The sequence below is a fragment of the Phoenix dactylifera genome, chromosome 5 (genome assembly GCF_051530095.1).
Source record: "Phoenix dactylifera cultivar Ajwa chromosome 5, Ajwa_hap1_PhDact_Kaust_v1.1, whole genome shotgun sequence".
Lineage (NCBI taxonomy): Eukaryota > Viridiplantae > Streptophyta > Magnoliopsida > Arecales > Arecaceae > Phoenix > Phoenix dactylifera.
In genome coordinates this window covers 24573747-24596589 of record NC_143194.1, presented here as the reverse complement: position 1 = coordinate 24596589, position 22843 = coordinate 24573747, and the positions used below count along the sequence as shown (strand labels likewise).

At 39.8% G+C, this 22843-nt stretch overlaps 3 protein-coding genes across 4 annotated transcripts; 1 reads left to right on the top strand and 2 right to left on the bottom strand.

The window, feature by feature from the left end:
• Positions 1-163: 163 nt before the first annotated feature.
• EMB3137 (Ribosomal protein S13/S18 family) lies at positions 164-1251 on the bottom strand. 2 transcript variants are annotated; one of them, XM_008802823.6, is made up of 3 exons: positions 1052-1251; positions 754-978; positions 164-507 (listed from the first exon to the last, which is right to left on the bottom strand). In XM_008802823.6, exons 1-3 carry the CDS (start codon positions 1175-1177, stop codon positions 343-345), a joined length of 516 nt encoding a protein of 171 aa, XP_008801045.3. In that variant the 5' UTR covers positions 1178-1251; the 3' UTR covers positions 164-342. The 2 variants fall into 2 exon arrangements, with proteins under 2 accessions (XP_008801045.3, XP_088578093.2); XM_088721967.2 differs by having other exon boundaries at positions 481-620.
• A 4591-nt stretch (positions 1252-5842) lies between these two features.
• LOC103715252 (putative membrane protein At4g09580) lies at positions 5843-13076 on the bottom strand. Its single transcript, XM_088721964.2, has 4 exons — positions 12381-13076; positions 10168-10438; positions 9820-9990; positions 5843-6392 (listed from the first exon to the last, which is right to left on the bottom strand). Exons 1-4 carry the CDS (start codon positions 12629-12631, stop codon positions 6261-6263), a joined length of 825 nt encoding a protein of 274 aa, XP_088578090.1. The 5' UTR covers positions 12632-13076; the 3' UTR covers positions 5843-6260.
• A 1131-nt stretch (positions 13077-14207) lies between these two features.
• LOC103715251 (uncharacterized) lies at positions 14208-22392 on the top strand. Its single transcript, XM_088721963.2, has 7 exons — positions 14208-14951; positions 16053-16196; positions 17330-17402; positions 17980-18085; positions 18181-18277; positions 21427-21522; positions 21613-22392. Exons 1-7 carry the CDS (start codon positions 14385-14387, stop codon positions 21859-21861), a joined length of 1332 nt encoding a protein of 443 aa, XP_088578089.2. The 5' UTR covers positions 14208-14384; the 3' UTR covers positions 21862-22392.
• The last annotated feature ends 451 nt before the right edge of the window (positions 22393-22843 follow it).

Below are 22843 nucleotides of genomic sequence, written 5' to 3'. Positions count from 1 at the left end.
ACCATACCAATTCTATGGAAACCATTAAGTGATTGCTGCACACATAGAATTGAAACACCAATTCCACACAAACTTCATCCCATGTTAGCCAAATAACACACACATCACCTATAAGCATCACCTTAAGCATGTTATATAGCTTACTTCCAATTCACATCAAGCATCAATTTAACTAGTCCTTTGTAACCATTGTGCAAGGCCAAGTCCAGTAATGCATTGGGTGTCTAACTCCAAATTATGGAGAGAACAGGAACTTAAACTAAAGCATGTCATAAATGTACAACAAGCTATTTGACATAATGCCAATTCTGAAAGCATTGAGGGGAAAAAAATAGCAGGGAATCACTTGGCCTTCTTCTTGCCAGCGACGGTGACCCTCTTTCCCTTGAGCGTGCGGCAGTTGTTCTTGGTCCTCTGGCCTCTGCAGGGAAGCCCCATCTCGTGCCGAATGCCGCGGTAGCACCTGATCTCCTTCAACCTCTCGATAGCCAGCCTGTTGAAACGTCTCTTTTTCCCCAAAACCCAGAAAGAAAACAGCGTCAAAAATAAGACTTGGAGGCCAGAATCTAATAAGAATGCCAAGACCCAGAAAAATAGAATCCAGTATCGATTAAAAACACCTGAGCCCAAAAAGAAAAGATCATCAAAAAGAAAACTTGGAGCCAAAATCCAGAAAGAGAAACGTCATCGAAAAGAATACTTGAAGCCGAAATCCAGTATAAATGCGAATGAAGGGAGGGGGAGGAGGCTTACGAGGTCTCCTTCGATCATATACTTGGAGACCTCATCACGGAGAGAGATGAGCTCCTCGTCGGTGAGGTCCTTGGTGATCTTGTTCTCCATTCCGATGTCGAAGAGGATCTGGCGGGACTTCGAGCGGCCGATGCCATGGATGTACTGGAGGGAGAACTCCACCCTCTTGTTGTTGGGGATCTCCACGCCCCCCACTCGAACGCAACGGATGGTGAGGGCTCCGCGCTGCAGCAGAAGGAAGGATTGAGAGAGAGCTGGGGTGGAGAAAGGGGGGAAGAGAAGAGAAGAGGGGTGTTACCTTGGGAGGAGAAGAGGGATTGGGGAAGGAGAGAGAGGTGGGGAGAGACACCGAAGGGTTTCCTCCTCGGCTGACGATGGAGAGGGATGAAGAGAGGGGGAGCGCCGCCATGGAGAGGGCCGCCATGTCTCGGAGCTGCCTTCTGCTCGATTCCGGATTCCGGTGCCCTGCGGCCTTAGCTCGGTTTGGGACTCGGGAGTCAGATAAGGTTTCGGTAACGCCGTTCTCCTATATGACGGCCTTCCCCTGAAAACGCTGTTGACTGTTTTAACGAAGTTAACGACAGCTTCTATTGTTTCTTAATTTTTTTTCATGATAACGGTTTTTATTACAATAGATATAATAAAAAAATAAAAAAAAAGGGTCAAAAACTAACAAATCTATGAGTGCACCATGCAGCTCCTCTCTCTGATTCATAGAGAATCTCCGAAGTGCAGAAGCGGCCAAATACATTTAGAAACCTGCCCACAGTGAATAGCAGTGGAACTCTCGGGAGTAAATGAATATCAGGTAAATCAAAAGTCAATATGGTGATAAAAGATGATCGACATAAAAAAGAGTAATGAACAAACTAGCTCAGAAGCTAACAGAATTCTCCGAAAAAAATGTATAACGTAAAAATTCAATCTAGAACAGTAAAATTCCTTAGGAACTATATGATGCAATAAAGTGCCTCATATCTATGTAGCGATTTAGAACTGACCAGTGGCCACTAGACATGAGACTCTTGAGACAATAGTGAGGCATCAAATAGCTTCTTACACTTTGTTCAGTATACACCAGTTGTGCATACAGGTTTCATTTCAAGAGAATGAATAGATTAAACAACTCTAATATTTGATGAAATACATTAATCAGTTTTATATATATATATCTTGCACTTGATCACAAAAAAAAAAAGGAAAAAGAGAGATCAAGACTTACAGCTCCACAAGTTGGGCAGCAACGATAAAATTGGATGTTTCCCATTGGATGCTCCTGGCTTAGAGTTAGTGGCCCTGTGGTTGTGGACCTGTGGTCCGGTCGACCGAGAGGTGGGCCAAGTGGCTGCTGGCCACCGTCAAGGTCCAGAACAGCAGTCGGCAGAACCAGAAGGATGGTGGCGGGCCACCGGGTTCTTGTTTTTTTGGAACCGGAGGACGGTGGACCATAGACCGCCGACGAGATCGAGAGGAGTCGAGAAGAGCTGGAGAGAAGGTCTGAACTTCGAAGTAGGGGTAGCCCAAAAACTGAAGATTTGAGAAGCTGTCGACGGTCAAGCCAAGAAGAGAAGGACCGAAGAACTGAAGAACTGAAGAAGCACGGAAGTCTGGGGGGAGAGGAGAGCTAAAGAAGTCGAGAAAGTTCGGCAAAAAAAAACACTGGCAGAGAAGGAGGGAGGAAATGTCCGTTGTTTGTCAATTGTCGTAGGCTCGTAGCCGCCGCTCGCATGTTACCTCACCTCAGTCACCTATAGCCTGTAGCCTATTTGTCATTGGGAATGCACTGTAGCGGCGTAGCCAGGCGGTAGCTCACTGTTCTACTAGCTTTCAGATGTGAAAGCTGTGCAGCAGTGGGATGGGATCATGGGCACTGGGCAGAGCGGGGCCTTCCTTGTGCCGAGGGCCTTAGGCGACCGCCTCGGTCTTCTAAGGCTTGAGTCGGCTCTGCTAGAGTGGTTGGCTACATATGAGGCTATCCAGTTTGCGGCTCCGTTGGCCTCTCTGTAAACGTGCTTGGCTTGCAATGCCACGCCGCCACTAACCATGGCCTGAATATCTCGAAGCAAGGGGTGGCATCCACCCACACCACCGGTGCCTTCCTGGATCGAGCCGATAACCATAGCTAAATCACTCTCAAGCAGAACTGCGGTTGCTTGCAACACGCGCTCTCGGCTCAGCCCGGCCCACACCGCCCTTATAAATATTGGTTAATTTAAGGTAGAGTACAGTGATCACAGAATCAAAAAGCTTTTGAATTTCCAAAAAAAAAGTAATGTGAATTTTGAAATATTAATCTTGCAAGAAAAAATGAATTTATTTTTGACCAAAAGACTTTACAAAGAAATCTTCAGGTGAGATGATAACATTGGATCCAACGATGTTATTAGAAGGTCAAACTGGACATTGAGATAATGGATATCTGCGGGTGCTCGAAAGACATCAATACTTGGTCTTTGGGTATTTGTCGCATTAAACCTTGCTATAATTTGGATTTCTAGCTTCGCCGAGACTATGATAACTTTGCTATTATGCTTGAATTTGGACTTCTAATGGAATATAGATGGCCCAACTTAGATTTCTAAAGCATGGCCTTTCCATGAGAACATTCCTTGTGGACTCCATGTCTAAAACACTTGAAATGATCTTGTATAAGAATGGTCTGATTTGCACATCCAGTTCTAGTTCACAATTCATTTCTCTTCTAGTACTATCATAAGCCCACATTCTCATCATGCAAACTTTAGCTACTTTGTCGTAAAACTATTTACAATTGAATTTGCTATTCATGTGGTTAAATCTGCTGCTAATCGTAGATTCTGGGATTTGAAAAAAAATGTTAACAATCATATTTTCAATGTACTTTTTGAAATATAAGAAAAAAAATCTCAAATCTCAGAAACCCATCATATGCTTCGGTGGGCCGAAGTGAAACTGGATGCACCTACCAAAAGAATTTGACGTCAGTCCAGCCGGCGGCCACAAGGAATTTGATTGGCTTTGTGCAATCTACCATCATGAACCTTGGGAACCTGTTGCCTGAGACAGCACAGGGTCAACAAAAGCTGCCAACTAGCTTGCCGATGAAGGTAGATCCCACGGATTTATTTTGCTTATTGGACTTAACAATGACTAAGAGCCTGTTTTAGAGAAACCCTAACGGATTCGATGAGATCGGCTGAAAGAGATTGCATGATCTTGATTAGCTTTAGTTTGCCAACAAAATAACGACAATCAGATAAATTTGCCTTGAAACTCAAACACCGTATGGGGTCAGGCATGGATAACTATCAATTTATTAGAGATACCGCAATTTTCCCAGAATATTTCAGTAAACATTAAGAAACAACAAAGACCCAATGATTTTGTTCAGCTGCATTATGGAAAGGAAAAAGAAAAAAAAACTTCATTTGATTGCATGGTTAAGGACTTCAGTATCAGATTTGATGACAGTGCTCAAGGAATTCATCAGAATACATTCAGCAAAACTAACAGAGTGAAGCAAGACCATAAAGACAAGCGTATGATGTAACTTCAAGATTACCAAATAAAAACATGACAAAGAAATGTAGAGAAAAAATTAACATCCAAAGGTTTAAGATCATTCCAGCTAATTATATAAGATAAAGATCCCTTTATTTTAAATACATGTTCCATTTATTTATCAGCATACAGGAACAACATACATAACCATCGTGGATCAGTATCCTTTTCAGATTTGACTCTCGTTACGCTCCGCCGCCGCGGCGCGGCGGCGGTGGCGGATTGGGGAAGCCCACTCCGCCGCCGCGACCCCCACCAACGCCCCCAAATCCGAACGCCCCGCCGTTCCAACCACCACCTCCGCCTCCTCCACCGCCACCGAAAGCAAACCCAACGCCTCCATTTCCGCCTCCTCGGCCGCCGCCGCCGCCGCCGCCGCCTCCACCGCCGCCGCCGCCGTTAACGGAGTTAGCGCTCCAGCCGAACCCGTAGGCGCCGTTCCCGGGTTGTCCGGCGGAGCCGGCTCCGAAGCCAAAACCGGCGTCGCCCCTGGGCTCGGCGCCAAAGCCCCAGCAGTAGTCCCACCCCCCTCCTACTCGGCCGCCACGGCCGCCTCCGACCTGACCCGATCCCCATCGGAAGTCCCATCCACCGGGGTTCTGTCCCGGACCCCAGCCCCCTCCGCCGCCTCCGGCTCGACCCGCCATCTTTGCCGACTTCAATTCCGCCAACGGTAGTGGTGGTGTCGGTGGGTTTGACGAAGAGTGGCTTAGAGGAAGAGGATGAGAAAATTAGGCCCTCTCCTACGGTCTTCTTTTATAATTTGTTAAGGCAAGCCAGAACGGAGTTGTATCACCGTTGGATCTCGAATAGCCGCTTCGAGATCTGTGCAAGCGGACTAATAAAAGCGTTCGGAGTACGATCCAACGGTTTATATCGTGTCAGAAGATCGATCGACCATTCTTCCGCTTTCGATAGGATATAAAGCGGCTGCCGGCTGGGGTAGTTGGAAGTTGGAACAGGATGGGGCGAGACTGCAGCTGGATCTCCAGACCCGGTCGAAGACGGGAAAAGTTGGGAGCAAGCAATCTTTCCTAATTTTTTTTCAAAATTTTACAAAAATAATCAACACACTGGAATTATTCAATAAATTTAATATGAAATAAATAGCTTTCTATTTTGAAATTAAAGAAAACAAATATTATGTTGATACTTATACCATGTTATCTTGATTTTATAATTGAACTCTTTAAAAATCAATCTTCTGAATCTTGTCAACTTCCATTACTTGATATACACAGTTAGTTATTTTATATAATTTTAGTCCAAAAGTTTCCCATTTGAAACCATAGAAAATTTAAAAGCTTTAATAGCGCTCAAGATTTTCCTTACTAACAAGAATATGAGAATGATATTTCTTATCAAGACTTCAACGCATACATAAGAATTTATGTTCGGGCATCGAGAACAAAGCAGTTCTGAAGCTGATGGTATTTGGGATCTACTTGTAGTCAGCTGCAAATCAAGAATTAATATCACCAATGGCAACCATAGATAATATGCAGTCACCAGCCTGTGGCACAACCACACCAAATACCAGACTGACAGATGATTCAGACAAGGAACAATCTAAGCAGCTCTGTTCATTAAAAATCAAAATAAGACATAGGTAACGTTGATGATGATGACAATAATGATGATCATGGTCGAGGTGATACTGTTAGTTTGCAACAACATCACAAACAAAACTCTTGTATGTTTACTTGCATACAAGACACTACATTTATAGCTAACAAAGTTAATTCGCTACAAGAGAAGAGTGCATGCAAAAAAAAAAAAGTTCATTCCTTCATTTATCAGTCAAAAGATTACATTTCAGTCCTAGAATATTGCTTCCTTTTCTGTTGAAAAATAAATTTTGAGAACTTATTAAACAAATTATGATGTGTGAACAGCACCGTGCTATAGCTTTATGCTCCTTGCTTTCGTGAGAGTTCCAATGACTTGAGCAACTTGTTCATAGAACCTCATTCATATGTCCGCTTCCTCTTGAGGACCGTTGGTAATATGGAGATTGATCCAATAAAAAACAAAACTACCAATGTCTTAAAGTCATAGAGATCTCTGATTGATTTTAAATCCCCAAGAGCGAGGCCAGCCTGCAGGTTGACAGTAGTTGTGCATGGTTAGACTGGGAAATGTTTAAAAGTGACATTTATGTGATGCATGCTGAGGTGACCTAAGGCCAAGGGTTCAATTACTAAAAATACTAGAACAAGCAGAAAATTCAGTCTGGCCTTCAAAGTAATGACAACAACTATTAAAGAAAATCACTAACGAGACCCTCTGTTTATTCGTTAGGCATCTTGGGCCTCTACTGAAACCCAACCTCCACGTAGATTATAATCAAACAAAATATGCAAGATTGCAAATAATTAAAAACAACTGACTCCATAGTTCCATACAGCAAGCATAGGAAGATAGTCAGTCCTGGAATGTTTTTTGGTAATATGAACACATCTTCCATGTATGAGTGTAGCATTGTCAGTGTCATTATTGAGAGTGCATAATCTCAATTAATGGAGCAATAGAGGCTTGCCAAAAATAATAAGAAACCGAACCTAAACCAGTCAAATTTATATGAAAATGGCATTTGGGTAAAGTATTAAGAGCTCATGAGGGGATCAAACTAACAAAAGGAATGAATCAAGTCAAAGATGCAGTTCCCAGATCATGTCATTTCCAAATGGAATTTCTACTAAAATTAGTAGTGCAAGAAGAAACTCAAGAATTGGGTTCCACCAATTTCAAAAAGATTGCAGTGTAGTTCCAAAAACAGAGGATCGACATGGCTGCCTTGGCTGTTTATGCCCAGGGTGCCCAATCAGTCAAATTAGGCCCTAGCCAAAGGCCCAAAATGGTAGCCTATAGTAACAAATCTCTCCAAGGTATTTGAAGCTTCCAACATTTTCCAACATTTTGCCCAAAAAAGAACAACTATATTTTCTACTTACTTTTAGAACTAGTTAAATATAAAAGCAATATGAAAATTGAAGTATGAGTCAACTATAAAGTAAATGAATGGGGTAGAAAGCCACATATACAACTCTATTTTTCACCAATATAAGCCCATACATGTCCAATGAAACAACCATTTTGTTTGGTTTCTCACGAAATTCTTATATTATCTACCAACTTGATTATGCTTTCAGGTAGAATGCTTTAAGGAAAAACATGGACAAATCTTTAACATATAGCTGTAAAAACACAAATATTTGCAACTTTGTTTTTAACTCTACGAACTCCAAAAATAGACTTGCCAATTTTACTTTTCAACACTTACCTAGTGAAAAGTAGTTTAAAATCCATAATCACATGAATTATACAAAAGAGAGCAACCCCTGATTTAATATGTAATTAGCATAATCAAGCAGGATCTATGATCCAAACGAATGTATAGTCTATAACATCAATCTAAATCTTGGGATACAGATCATTTAGGACCATTTTTATCCAAATCGTAAGTTCCAGACCGTAAACCTTAAGATTTTAACAATAATGAATATTACAAATAATTTATACGTTTATCATACTTTTTCATTTTAAACTTATAACTAAAATAGAATAAGCATATTGTCTAGAGGGCGGCCAACGTGCAATGCTAAGGTTGCTCCACCATAACTTAGGTGCCATAGGTTCGAAACATGAAAATAATCTCCCCACATATGGGGTCAAGGCTCCGCATATCTGACTCTCCTCAGACCTCGCACATTCCTTTTTAGAATAAGCATATTGTTTAATAATTACTATATGATTACGATAAGGTTTGATCAAAACACACCATAATTTGTATAGTTTCAAAATACCTCAGACCAAGAAATGACTAATATGATGGGCACTCTCCTATCTATCCTTTCCTTTGACCTCCTTTTCATGACAAGATCAGAATCATAGGTCCAAGTAGTCATTGTTTAAGAGGTAGGTCCTAGTTAACTCTATGTAAATCATCGTATAGATGCTATTGTGGTCAATATCAGGAAAGTAATTGCACAAACAACACAAAACTAGTTTGACATTTTCTTCTGATTTTAATAGGCCAGCAAATTACCGAGTGATCCCTATGAGATTTGAATTCTAATACATCAGAGAAAGAAGGAAGGTGTTTGCTTAGCCTATAACTTCAAAAATTTCTCATTACTCCTTCATATATACCTTAATAATTTTTCAATAATATTTTAGCACATTGTCCTTCCTACATTTCATAGAGTTACTTGCCATTGCAATTGATCAAATGCATTATTTTTTATCAGAGAAGATCGTACGTAGAGACTTAGATAATCTCCACTGTAAATGTTTTCACTATTTTGCCTAAACTAGAAGACAACCTCCATTTTGACATTCTAGCATAAATACATGGTGGTCCTTAGAAATAATTGTTGGTATACTTAAAAAACTGGCAAAAGAATTTTCCAGCAGAATCCATTACCAGCGGAATAAGCACCATCATAATGTCAAAAATGGCATATTTTCACTTATTGCCCCAATCAAGATGCCTCTAAAACTATTTAATTGTATAACATGACACGGATTGAAATACTGGCTAGTAATGACTAAGCAAGCTATTTGTATATTCAAAGGGTAAACATGCCATGTAGATTCAGGATTTATGACTAATCTTTGTTGTGTGTCAAAATGAGACGAAGAAAAATCATTAGACTAGAGAATACATTAGCAGAGATAATAAGCTACTCACTGAAAACAAATAATTGATGCTAATCATTTCTATTTATTTTTCATGATATATAAATGCCAATGCTCTATTGTAGTAAATTCATATGCCATTTCTTCTTTTATAAGAAGTATGTAGGGTATTACATTTAAACATGCAACATTAATTAGCCTTAACCAACAAGCTTTACCTTTAAAGCATGAACCATCTGCATTCATAGATTTAAAAAGAAACACAAGAACGTGCACACACACATGCACAAATATAAGCATGTGCATGAACATTCTTACATGTATACATAAGAAAGATGAAAACACATGATATTTGTTGTTAGTTTGAATACATAATTGCTTTTTGTCATCATTGACACCAAAGAAAACCACAATCAGCCAAACAATTTGATCAAGGTTTTAGTTGGTGAAGGAAGCAACAAGACGAGCCTCTTGTTCTGGAAACAGATACATTATTGGAATAACTAAATCCAAACATGAGTCACAAGACCTTGTTTCAGGTCCTCAGGAATTAGCGTGATATGGAAGTATTCATATTCCAGTCTTAAAACAGTTAGGGAAAACACCAAAATAGAAGCATCGCATCCAGGCCTGACTGCAGTAAATAATTTTTAAAAAGAAAAAAAAAGGAATTGTGATGCAAAGTGGTATAAGGAATAGAAGCATTCTGAATTTTAATCCAATATTCTGCCATCAAAACTAACAAATCACTATGTAAGGGAACGAAAAATCAATGCTATCAAGAAGGGCATATAATGTAAGGGAAAAAAATCAAAGCTACCAAGAAGGATATATAACATAGTGACAGCTGAAAGGATGAGAACATAGTACTTAGAAGAAACTCACTCTGACAGTGATGTAAGATGCCGGAATAAGACCAACCATCGTCGCAAGAAAAAAAACATGGAAAGGTATGTCAACAATTGGTGATGCCATGTTGATAAATGTGTTGGGCAGTGATGGAGTAATCCTCAAAAAAAGCATGTAATTTAACAGCTTGTCTCTGCGCTTTGCTATCTGCATTGAAATGAGACAATATTCTTAGACATAAACTGATGATTAATAGATCGTGGGAATTGAAAACCAGGTTTAGCAAAATAAAAGTCCTTTAAGGAGGTTTAACAGAGATGCCAGCATAGACCACATTAAGGATAAGTAAATGGTTGCTGAAATAAAAAAGATTATTATTTATACCTCTGCCTGAAAAAACCTCAACTTTTCAGGCCACAACCAGCTAGCTAAAGGTCTTCCAATCAACTTGGAAAGAAAATAGCAAGAGGATGCACCAGAAGTGGCAGTAAAAACAACCAAAATGACACCCTTGACGACTCCAAAAAGAGCTCCAGCCAGCAATGACATGAATATGGTGCCTGGAATCATAAATGTCTGCATGAAGATGTATGTTGCACAGTACCCTAGCATGAATTTGGCTTGGTAATCTCTTGCATACACAGCAATATTATCTCTGAAAAATAGATTCACCAAAATATTAAAAAAGGATCTCATCATTATATATGTGATAGTGGAAAACATTTCAGAAAGAATCACTGTAGTAGATGATGTAGATAATTGTCTCATGTTCTCATATCAATCTGAACCAAATAATGAAGAATAATTCAAGAGCAGATCATGGTACAGATTACAATCAAGATCAAATTACTTGTCATGCTTGCCTTTTTAAAATAAAAAAAATGGTGTGACCATTATTTTCAATTAAGTAATGTGGATGTCAGAGCCTCTGTTATACATATGTTTTTGGATTCAAACAGATTGAAACACAGAAAGCACACGCATAAAGAGTTGCCCAGACTGCAAATTGAACTGTTGCTGCACGCCTCAAGGCACTTTGCATGACATCAACATAAAATGCCCTTTAGACGTACACCATCAGCTAAGAAGACAACCACATGTAAGAAACACAGGCAGGTCCTAAAGCTAACATTGGTGCCAACTAGTGGTGTATATGATAATAGGAAGCTCAGATCTCTAAGCCACAAGATATTTTATGTAAGCTGGCCAACCTCTCGTCACCTTGTACTCTGCTTTCTTTTAAAAATCTTTTGTGAAAATAAAAACTAAAATAATCCATAAATTGAGGGTTGAAAATAACTTACTTTTGAAAACATAAAAAAAGTGTAAAAAGCATGGTTTGTCATCATAAACTATCTCAAACTTGACTAATCATGCAAAAGATCCCTACAGATATCCAAATTCAAAAAACACATCTCCATACACCATGAATTACCCAAATATGACCTCTCCTCATCCAAAAAGACCTCAATACAGTGAACACAATACGTGTTAAGAAAAAAAAAAAAAAACAAACTAGCCACAAACTCATACAATATGTCTACAATAAACTTCCAATAGTCTAGCAGATAAAGACTAATTATGTTAAATATGTTTTATTTAGATGATATAGAACCTAATTTATCACACAATTGTAGCTGGATCATATGATTGAATGTGAAAGCGCCCGCAGTTACCTAACACATGGAAATTGCAAAATAAATATTATTGGTCATGAAGTGATCTCCCTAAAATGTGCTCCATTGTCTAATGGAACTGGGTTCTATCACTAAAATTCTTTATGGCTGTAAGCTGGTTAGCAATTTTCCTCATAGATGCCTGGACTAGTTGCCCTGTCCTTTAACAAATTTTGCACTACAGTCAAAGTAGATTTCTTATGTTGAAAATTTCCATGATTGTGGAAGGGCAGGCAGAAAACTGCCTCCAATCTCTGATCTGCATAATGGCAGAAATGTTAAACAAGCATCTGTATATGCAAGGTAGCATACCAAGACATCAGGTTTTAACTGTAAATAGCAGGCACAAGGTATGCATCCCGGAAGAGTAGACAAAGAAGTCTTGCAGACACCATACCCCTCGGAGGTCACATGATATCTGTGTACTAAGATTACCATAGTCGCCTTTGACAATGATTTTGGAATTTCATGCGTTGCTAAGGTTAGAGAAGCTCCCTCTCACCCAGCAAGCTCGTTTCAGGGCAAGCCGGATGCTCCAGCTGTATCCTTGTACGAAATGCCATGCACCTAAGCATTTCGTATGCCCCTAAATTTTGTTAATCAAGCTTGGGGGAAAAATCATTTTTTTTTTTTCATGATAGCTACTTTTAATGTAAATAAAACAACCAATGAAATGTTATAAATCGGAACAACATAATGAATCCAATGACATTTCTGCAGGCCAAGGCAACCCATTAACATCATCAGACATAGGTTGGTTGGTAAAGATTGTGATTCACCATCCAACGACCCAGCAGCACCCTAATTTCACTTCTATACTATTATATACTCCGACAGGGGAAGTAAATTTCCAAATAAAGCGAACGAAAACAAACCAACCGACCTACATTCAGCTGAAAAGGGGGGAAAGGGGGAACTCACTTGAGGACCCGAAGCTCCGCGAGGTCGCGCGGCACCCGGAGGATCTTATCGTAGTCGGCCTCCGGCATGGTGAGGTAGATGCAGAAGAGGCCGACGGCGAAGATGGCGAAGATGGAGCCGGCGGCGGCGGCCTCCCACCGGGTGAGGGGCAACCGGGCGTCGCGGGCGCCGGGGGGCTTCTTGGTGGTGGGGGAATCCTCGGAGAGGCCGCTCTCCACGTCCCGGACGGCGGAGAGCCGGAGGGGGGCCATGGGAAACGAGGTCAGCGACGCAGGCGGAGGAGCAGCAGAAGGCGGCAATGATGGGGGACGAATCTCAGCCTCATTCTAGGCGTCTAGCAACATAGGGAACGACGAGATCCCCGGAGGATCCGCCGAGAGGCCCCTAAGAGATCCCGCGACAGAACGGCGCTCGATCGGGGCGGCGAATTGGGGTTTCGCATCGGCGGGCGAAGCCCTAAAAAGCGAGCGAGAGGGGGGAATCGGGGAAGATCAGGAGAGGAGGGAGGCAGTAGGTGAGGGCGGAGGAGGGGTTGGGCGGCGAGGAAAGGGTCAATATGTGGAGGAGTGGGTGCGTGCAGGTGAGTTATGGAAGACAGCCTGCGCTTGGTTTTTTTTCTTGTCATCAAGACAGTGGAAACGGAAGGGGCCGCCTAAAGTTCCAGTTCTTGCTCGTCTGTTTCCGGTCACCGAAATCGCTGGATCTTGAAAAATCGTGCCACTAATATCCAATCAGGACTTACAACGACTTCAGGGGTACATGTTTACCATGAAAGGTAAACATAGAATTAGCAAATATTGATAAAAACAATTGAAATAAGAATAATTTTGAATTAACTCTAATTCTTAGAGCCATTCCTCACTTTCTAGTTTGGTCATCCAACAAAAACAAGTTCTTGTGTTAACTCTAATTCTTAAAACAATTTCTCACTTTCTAGTTAGGTCATCCAACAAAAATTAATTAAAATGAAATGCATATACATACATATATCAAACTTGTAAATGCTAATCTTCAAACTGAACTTGGATAGGCCCATGCTAGTCTTGAAACCAACTAAAATAAATTAATATGTTCGTAGCTTCTTTTTTTTTGGAGGGGGGGAGGGGGCGGGGGTACAATGGAGGAGGCTTTGTCTAAAAGGAAAAGTTATCTAATAAAGCATACACCGTAAGCAATTTTTTTTGAGTATATGGTAAGGGATCTTGATTTCTTATAATAAAATTTTATTGTCGACCTTATGACGCTACCCAATCTATAGCTTAATTATATGCACCGTGGATATGAGTGGCCTTGAAAGCAAAAAGCATCCTCTTCCACTATATTATATCTTTCAAAATTAGAGTTATAAGATCAAGGATTAAATGCCGAAGAATATAAGTTTCTATATTAGTATTACCATATAAAATGAATCCTTGCATCTATCTCTGGTTTGATAAAAAATTAATCTACATATGTGAGCCCCACAACAAGAATGCTGGTGAACATTGACAACCTAGAGAAAGATAACACTTATTTCCAAACACTTTAGACTACAAGGAATCATACTCTCAAGCTAAGAGCAGAAGAGAAGAATAATTCACCTAAGTCAACATATAAACCCAACAATCAACATATCAAATCTTTCATATTCTTAATTTTTTTAAAAAAAATTATGTGAATTATAATTGTACGTGACAAGGGCAAATCCATAACACCATACCACGACAAACTGGTGCATAGCCTATATGGTAGATCTCCCTCAAATTTTCCTTCCCCAGGTTGGCAAACCGCCGACAGCCCTCCTTTTTTTTAACTAATGACGGTCGTCCAACCCAGGGCCACTCCTTCCGACAAGCGGACGCAAGAAACTAACGTCCGAATCCCTGTTGCCGAGGGCCGACAATCCCCTTATCTTTCCCTTTCTTGATCCCTGCATACATCGAATCGAAAACGGGAACCGGCGCAGGCGATTTTTCTCTGTATTATATTCATCGATTATCGTAACCTTATAAATAAGCGTGGACGATGCTTCCGAGGCGGGTTGCCTGTCCCCGTTCCCTCATGGCCTCTCTCGGCTCCCTCCATTCCCTCCTTCCCAAGCCCATCTCCTTCTCCTCCCCCTCCCCCGCCCCCAACCCCTGCCCTAGCCATCGCTTCCTTCCCCTACGCGCTATATTCCGCACCAGGGCCGACGGGGAGAGCAGCAGCAAATGGTCGCCGCAGCCGCCACCGTCGCCGGAGGTGGAGAAGAAGTCCCTCGCGGTCGCCACCGGCGAGATCTTCCTTGGCCTCGCCTCCTCGCTCCTCCGCGGCAGGAGCTCTGCCGCCCCCGTCTCGGCGCCGCCGGGCGACCCGGAGGTGTTCCCGGATCGGGAGAAGGCGAACTTCTCGGGAACAGGGGAATCGATTGCGTCGGTGGTGGAGGATCCGGTGGACCAGGAGGTTGTCTGGGAGCAGAGGTTGAAGGATGTGGAGGCCGAGAAGGAGAGGAAGAAGGTGACGAGTCCTGGGTTCAGCTTCTCGGCCGCCGGTCTCCTCTTTCCTTACCATCTCGGGGTCGCTCAGTTCCTTCTCGAGAAAGGCTACATTAAGGTAATTCTTCGAGCCTCTGTCGGAGATTCGGCCATTTCTTGTGAGTGAATTGCATTCTGGATATGGGAAATAGACAAGCTATAATCTACTCTGGTAAATGATATAGGTCAAGGGGAAACAATTTTCAGCAATATAAATCTGGAAATTAATGGTCTTGCGGAGATGAAACTGTTTTGCATGAAGGACTTTGAGTTGGACTGCTCTGCATATTCTGTCGGGTGCTTTTGTTTAAAGTTTAAATCCTTTTTTTTTCTGCAAAATGGAAATTAGGCTCCTGTGCTGCATAAATTCTTTGAGTTGCAGTGCCTCAGCATGCTTATTCACTGGCTCTTTTGTTTGACCTGTCTGAGTTTTTTTTTTTTTGCCTTTTTGGTTCTCTCATAGTTCTATCTTTGTCAAGTTATTCAAGAAAAGGAAAAAAGGAGGTAGTCACCCGAGAATTCCGCATATCATAAGTGGGTGTAAAGACTATCATTACCAGTTTAACTTAAGATGCAAAGTTTCTCTTTAAGAAATTATGTAATGGTTATACTGTTATACATATTGCCTGTAAATTTTAGTGATAATTATTGCAAAAATTCTAATCTATCTGAAGCACTTTCATATGCCTTTTAGTGGATTCTGGTTTATAGTCTTATTATGCCTATTAGGAAGTAAGGAATACTTTTATCAGAGTCAGATGCCAGCGCATTTTAATGTCTTGAATGTAATACTGAGCTTATCTTAGAAGTCAAGAAACTTAAAATACCTCTAATGACTAGATTTGCTCTAAGTTTCTGGAACTTATTTTAGGATTTGTTGCATAACATTCGATAGGTCAAACATCTCATGGATATTGTTGCATTTTTTTCTTCTCATGCAACAATTTCCCTCAGATATGCTTCAGCAAATGAACTTGGCTTATTGACATACCCATATAGACCTGTATGCTGTACAGGTGTGGCTGTGGTATGACATGGAAGATTTGTTTCTGATATGCCAATGATACAATTTATGTTATCTTATGATCGTGTTTCATCTATTAATAGTGATTAATTATGTTGTATCATATATCACTATCTTTTCAATCTCATTATTAACTGAATCATTTCACTGATCTAGGAAACAACACCATTAGCTGGTTCATCAGCTGGAGCAATAGTCTGTGTGGTAATTGCTTCCGGAAATAGCATGCAAGATGCCTTACAAGCAACCAAGATTCTGGCTGAAGATTGCCGGCTTAAAGGAACTGCATTTCGGCTTGGGGTATTTATTAATTAGCAGTGCTTTTCATTGAATTAATCTTGTATACTTGCCAAGCATATTTGCTATTCATTAAAATATACATTGATATTCTCTTTAATCTTGCTTTATGTATTTTCTTAACTTGTAACTTGTAATGTTAGTATGTCAGGGCATAATTGAAGTTCATATGTTTTATCTAATGGTTTCTGTACACATTTTTAATATGTCAAATATTTCTATATCGTTGCTTTATGCTTGCTCTTATTGTTTATTTTCATAAACATGCTTTGCAATGGATCTGTCGTAAACTCAAGGATCAAAGAACTGGTGGGGCCAACCCATCCTAACGGTACTGTATCAATTCCACTAAGAATGGCATGGTGAACAGGAATAGGACACTGGTTCCGGCATGAACCAAGATGTCCTGCCTATCCTACTCGAAACCAGTCAAGATAAACCAGTTGCCTGATATCACTTGGCATCAATTGAATCCATATTTTTTCAAAAAACAAAAAAAGAGCCGTGGTCCCCATGGTGCTCTCTTTCTCTTGTATGTAGTCACAAGTGGACCTCAAACTTAGAGAGGAAGAGAGAGAGAGAGAGAGAGAGAAGAGGGGAAGGGGTGAGGCTCAGTTCAGATCCAGCCTACCCTTACTAAAATCCAACCTCCTTGAAGGGTGTCGTTACCTATGCTAGCACTATACGCCCACCATTGACTCATGTTTAGTTCTGGAGGAGCCGGCTCCGAAGGCAAAATTGGCATCGTCCCCGGATGCCCCGAATATCTTTAGTTCTTTCATTATTTTTGTCAGGTTCTATGGAATTGACTTTTATCAGTCTGTGCCTGTTTGCTTCTTCAGTTCTTTGGGTGTTTAAGTATTCCTTTGGAATCTTTGCCGCTTTTAAAAGCTGCAATGGCTCTCTTGGTAATTATGTTTTGGAATTGGAGGCAAGGCCTATGTTCCCTCCTGTTTGTTGTCGTCTAGGTCTAAATTAATTAAATTATGCATGATATGCTCCTGGCTTTCCTATAAGTAATTCTTTTTTCTAATAAATTACATTAACAGTTAGTTATTTTCTTGGGTTTCTATAATCTTGCTTATTTATAAAAAGGAATGTGATTCTATTAGATTCCTCTATGTTATGATGTGCAGGCAGTACTTAGAGATGTTCTCAGCAAACTTCTGCCAGATGATGTGCACATTAGGTCAAGTGGAAGGGTTCGTGGTAAGCTCACTTGTGCATGGCCAGTGCTGGCCTGAGTGAGTTATTCATTTTTAATTGGTGATATTTGCTTTCATTGCTCCTAACTTTTTTAATTCTTGTGCCTACAGAAACATATATTTGTCTCAGTATTCATCCTTCTGTCTAAATTCAGCTCTTTTTTAAATCGTTATGTTTCTATTTTACTCTTTTTAAGAGTTGTTTTGTTTTTCCTGCTACATCCGTACCTATAAGTACTATTACTTATGCTGATTTGTTGATTTTGCTTGCCTATCCTTTGGAAGATAAGTGATTTTGTTATCTGATTCATGTCGCTCAATTGATCTTCGTGTTATCTGATTCATGCCTATCCTTTGGAAGATAAGTGATTTTGTCTAATATCCAATTAGATTCTTCATTTTGGACACTGTTTGCTTGTTGTAATTTTGGCCAAACCAACTTGAATAGGTTTGGGGCACCTCAAGGGATTTAACTCAAAATTTTGAAATGGTTTAAAAATCACTTTAAATATCACTACTACTATTATCAGCATCATCCAAGACAACTTAGATTTGTTGTGTTTCCTGATCTTTTTGCACAGTTGCCATCACTCAATTATTTTGGAGGCCAAAGGGTTTACTTGTGGATCAATTTGACTCTAAAGAAGACCTCATTAATGCTGTCTTCACCTCTTCCTTTATTCCAGGGTACGTTGGATCTGGATTTTGCTTTTATGCTTTTCAACACTCACCTTGTGATTTGGAGTGGAAGAACAAATAAGCTAATTTTTGAACTTGTCCAGCTATCTGGCTCCGAGACCTGCAACTACATTCCGTAACCGCTTGTGCATTGATGGCGGTTTGACATTGTTTATGCCACCAACTTCTGCTTCGGAAACGGTATGTGCTCAGATAATCTTACATAGTTTTTCTTGACCGCTGCCTTTATCAAAGCTTATTTGGTTCCACTCCTGCAGCCAATTCTGATATGTCATTTCAGTAATGACGTACTGTTCTGGTTTTAATATTTCTTAGCATGATTTTAGAAAATGTCATGTCAATTTCAAAAAGCAAGTGGGAGTTCTTATGGAATCTAACTTGTTTACAAATAGTAGCATGGGCATGAATGTAGAAATACACATTTGCTCATGCATGCTTATGTGTATCCTGACAACATGTTTTCATCCAAGCGTGCTCTTAAGTCTGCCAAATGGTGTATAATGGCAGATCCAATAAAGTTTATTTAAGCAACTGAGAAAGGTAGCCATCATATTGCAATCATCACACATGGTCAGTTGCCACATGAATCAGTTACCCAAATCCATCCCTAGCTATGACTATTTTATAACACAAACTGGAACTCTTGTTCTCCTATGATTGTAGGCAGCAATCTAGTTTTGCACAACATTCCCATCCCATGAATTTATCTTATATGAAGAGAGATGTCTTATGCTAACATAGTTGCATAAAAAATAACAATATGCATGTACCGGAAAAATGCTGTCTCATAAATTACACATTTCATGACGAGTGTGGCAAGTGCCTTCCTATTCTTCATTGAAGCATAATTTCCATCTGATTTTCGTAGATCTATCTATTTAAGACATTACAAACCTTATCCTTTTGGTTGAATTAATTGTGATGCTTACTACTATAGTAATGTGTAATTGTGTAGATAGGTGAGTTCATGTGTGTGCAACAGTGCTTTATCATAATAACGTCATTCCTTTTCAATTTTGACTGTGATGCATGTGAATGCAAACCATGATTAAGCTCGTTAGAAGTGAAAAAAAGGTAGTTGCTATTATGAGGACACTGCTTTGACATGGTGTCATGTATGACTATAATTTAAATCAAATATGTATGAGACAGTGTAAAGGCAATAACAACCATTATCCCATTAGATTAGGACCATGTATGAAGGACACTAGGCTTCATAAAGAAGTGTGAGATTTGTGATTGACACTAGGCTTCATAAAGAGGTGTGAGATTTGTGATTGGGTCACAACCTGATGTTACTCTCCTTTGCTTTGTGCCAACAACTCTAGTTTAGGCCAGTTGGCAGGTAGGGGGGCTGTTGTCTAAAGGGAAGGAAGAAGCGTAAAAGATGGTAAGGAATTAAAAAGGAATAAATAAGATAAAATTAAAAGGAGCATATCTTATACTATTTAAAAAAATTTTGATAAACAAAGAAATAAAACTATTTATCAATTCTCCTGCTAGTGTACTCTCTTTCAAACTGGTCTTACTAGTATTCTGAGCTCCAGGCAAAATTCATTTTGGATCAAGTCATTAACTTGTTTTTTCAGCTTATTTCTATATCTATCTGAGTTTCCCAAGTCTATCATAGAATCAAATCTCTTTATAATGCTTACACAACTTCTGTAGTTCATCCAAACAATCATAACTCCGCGCTCTAAATCCATCCGCCTGCTCTTTGATCTCTTTCTTTTTTCTGCCTCATCTGCTCTGAATAGACACGAATAAACTATTCCAATTTGTATTCAATGACATTATCTTCGAGTTAAAAAATGTTCAACTTTCCTCAGTTTCATCAGTGTAACTTTATCCTTCTTTTATCAGACATCTACATCAGCACCGTTATCTCTCTCTTCACTTAATGTTGGAGCATGCAATTTCTTCATAGCCAGCATCCTAAACTATGTACCATAGCAAGTCTCTTGTCTTATATAACGTACCTTGAGTCTCCCCTATATGCATTTTGACACAGTACTCCAATAGCATTCTTCCTCTTTCTTCTGTCTTCATCTGTTCTATATCTATTCCTCTTTGATGTATCTTCCCGGTCTTTTTATTCTTGTTTAGTAGAGTTTAGCATGTGCAATGCACAACAGGTGACAGAAGGCACTGTTCTAAAAAACAAATGTAGCGAGAGTGTGTTGGTCTTGAGAGTTGGAATCTGGAAGACAAGCGATGTCAGGAGCCTCTCCAGTGGTAAATTGAAAAAAATAGGAAAAAGTTTAAAGGGAAAAAAGCTGGAGAGTGGAGTCAAACAAGATGTGGGGCGTGGATAAAGGGTTCTTGAGAGTTGGAGATGCGTGTACGCCTGAGTTTATTATAACAGAGTAGATAATAGATTGGAAATAACAGAAATGGTTGCTCTTGGGTTGTTTGTATCCAACAATTTTGACAGGTTGCTCCTCTTCATTTGATCTCTCGATAACACACTTATACATTTTCTTTCCTGATCACTTTTTAAATATGCAATTTACATATTTTCTCTTGGTTTTTCATCAAGCATTATTCTACATGCATGGTTTTGGCCTCTAAAAATATGTGCTTGACTTGAATCTAAGGGTACCTACTCAGTGGTTAAAGTTACCTGACCTGTACCCATCCTATGGATCAGAATTGGTTGGGTCTTAGTTGCGACATGGAAATATGTATTAGTCAGGTTGGACCTAATATCCACTATAAAGAGCAATAGGCTTGTACCGAATAACTAGCATTTAGACTTGACTGACCCATGGCCGGCCAATGGAACATGGCAATTCAAATTAGGCTGATCAAAAGTGAATCAAGTTGGTGAGGTCTAAAATTGGCTGACCCTATCTGATTTTCAGACTTTTGTAGCTGCATAACTCCAAAGTAATTGCGAAGCCTCGATTGCTTTGATTTGTTTATCAAAAAATAAACAATATGCTATTTCCTCTCTTCTTTTTTTTTTGATTTCCTCTTCTTTTTTTTGATTTCTTCTTGCATGAAGCATATATAAGCTTAGGTTGGATCCTCGATCCATGAGTCACTATGAATACATAACTTGCATCATAATTTTTTGTTGCACTCTAATGCCTTAGCTTGTCAAATTAATAAGCAACCTGGTAGACACCTTCAGAGTCCACCAGATAACCTCACCTTGTACCGACCACAAGTTTTCTGGAGGTCATTTAGATACAAGCAGTGCTTCTTAAAAAACAGATTAATATAATATTATATTAAAGGAATTCTCTATATATGTCTCTTTATTATAGGTGATTTTAGTCAAAATGAAAAAACTTGGTGGGACTGCTTGTGAGTGTTAATTGCAGGTTCGTGTCTGTGCTTTCCCTGCCAACCGATTGGGATTGAATGGGATCGGAATCAGCCCACATTGCAATCCAGAGAACAGAGCTACTCCTCGACAGGTGCTTTTAGTTTTTAAAAGCCGGCCTGCCAACAAATCCTGTTTTTGCAAATTCTTCCTATCAGTAACTGTTCCCTTCTGCCAATTGCAGCTCTTCAACTGGTCGCTGGAACCTGCAGAAGACTATATCCTTGACAAACTGTATGAGCTCGGATATTTGGATGCAGCAGTCTGGGCTGAGCAGAATCCTGTGGAGTCAATTGTGAAAGTAGGCAGCACTAATATTAGTCCAATTGTGAAAGATGCAGGCAGCACTAACAGCAGTCCAATTGTGAAAGATGCAGGCAGCACTAATGGTAGTCACATTGTGAAAGATGCAGGCAGCACTAACAGTATGTGACTGAAATCAATCATATGAATAATTATGAGGCCAAGAAACTCATCTATGATAACATGGGGAAATCCAGCTCAAAGAGCATCAGGATATCAGGCAGTCAGGTCATAGATATTACAAACCGTCATTTGCTCATGCTCCAAGCAAGCAGTAGGACAGATTTTGTGCCAAAATGTGAAAAAGAAAAAACACAAAAAAAGTTATTCAGGTGTAAAAGTATATGCAACTAATATGGAGCAATAGCCCTTCTATGAGGGAAGTATTCGGGAATAATTTGTAATTGATTTGGATGGAGAAGCCGAGGAGCTAAGGCTTGCATTGGACAGCCAAAATAAAAGAGCTTACAGAAGATGTCAGAATTTTCTTTTGAAGTTTTTTTCCAATTCATACCAATCATAACTTGTAAATTTATAGCCACAAAATAAATGTTCATTATTTGCAAATTAAACTGTGGCATGGAAATCTTTTGCACTCCAACAATTGAAATGTGCCTTCGATTTCCTTTTAGAGCAATAATGATCCTCTCTCTTTCTCTCTCTCTGTGTTATGTTTTTTTAGTCTCGTCTAATATCTTATCCAACAGCAGGTCAGTGGCTTTGTAATTGGTGTCATTTAGTGATGACTTTATTTCAGAATTCAAATCAGTGCGAAATCAATAATTGCAAAACCATTGATGAGTAATCTAGATTTAAGATTCATATTGTTGTTTCTGATTTACAATATTGACTATACCTAAACGCTGGCTGTTGAGGTGCCTTAGGTATGCATCCAATTGATACAAGATGATGGCGCCAATCTTAGCTAAAAATTAAGGTTGGTGTTATGGACGGCAGTTATTTTGGTGGATCATGCTTGACACATCTTAAACATATGGACCAAAACTCAATGTGTGCAGGTTCCTTAACACCTCAACTCAAATCAAAACAGTATTTGCCGTTAAAACGGCTTATGTTGCATGAAGATAGTGCATGGTTAAGGTCCTGTTTGG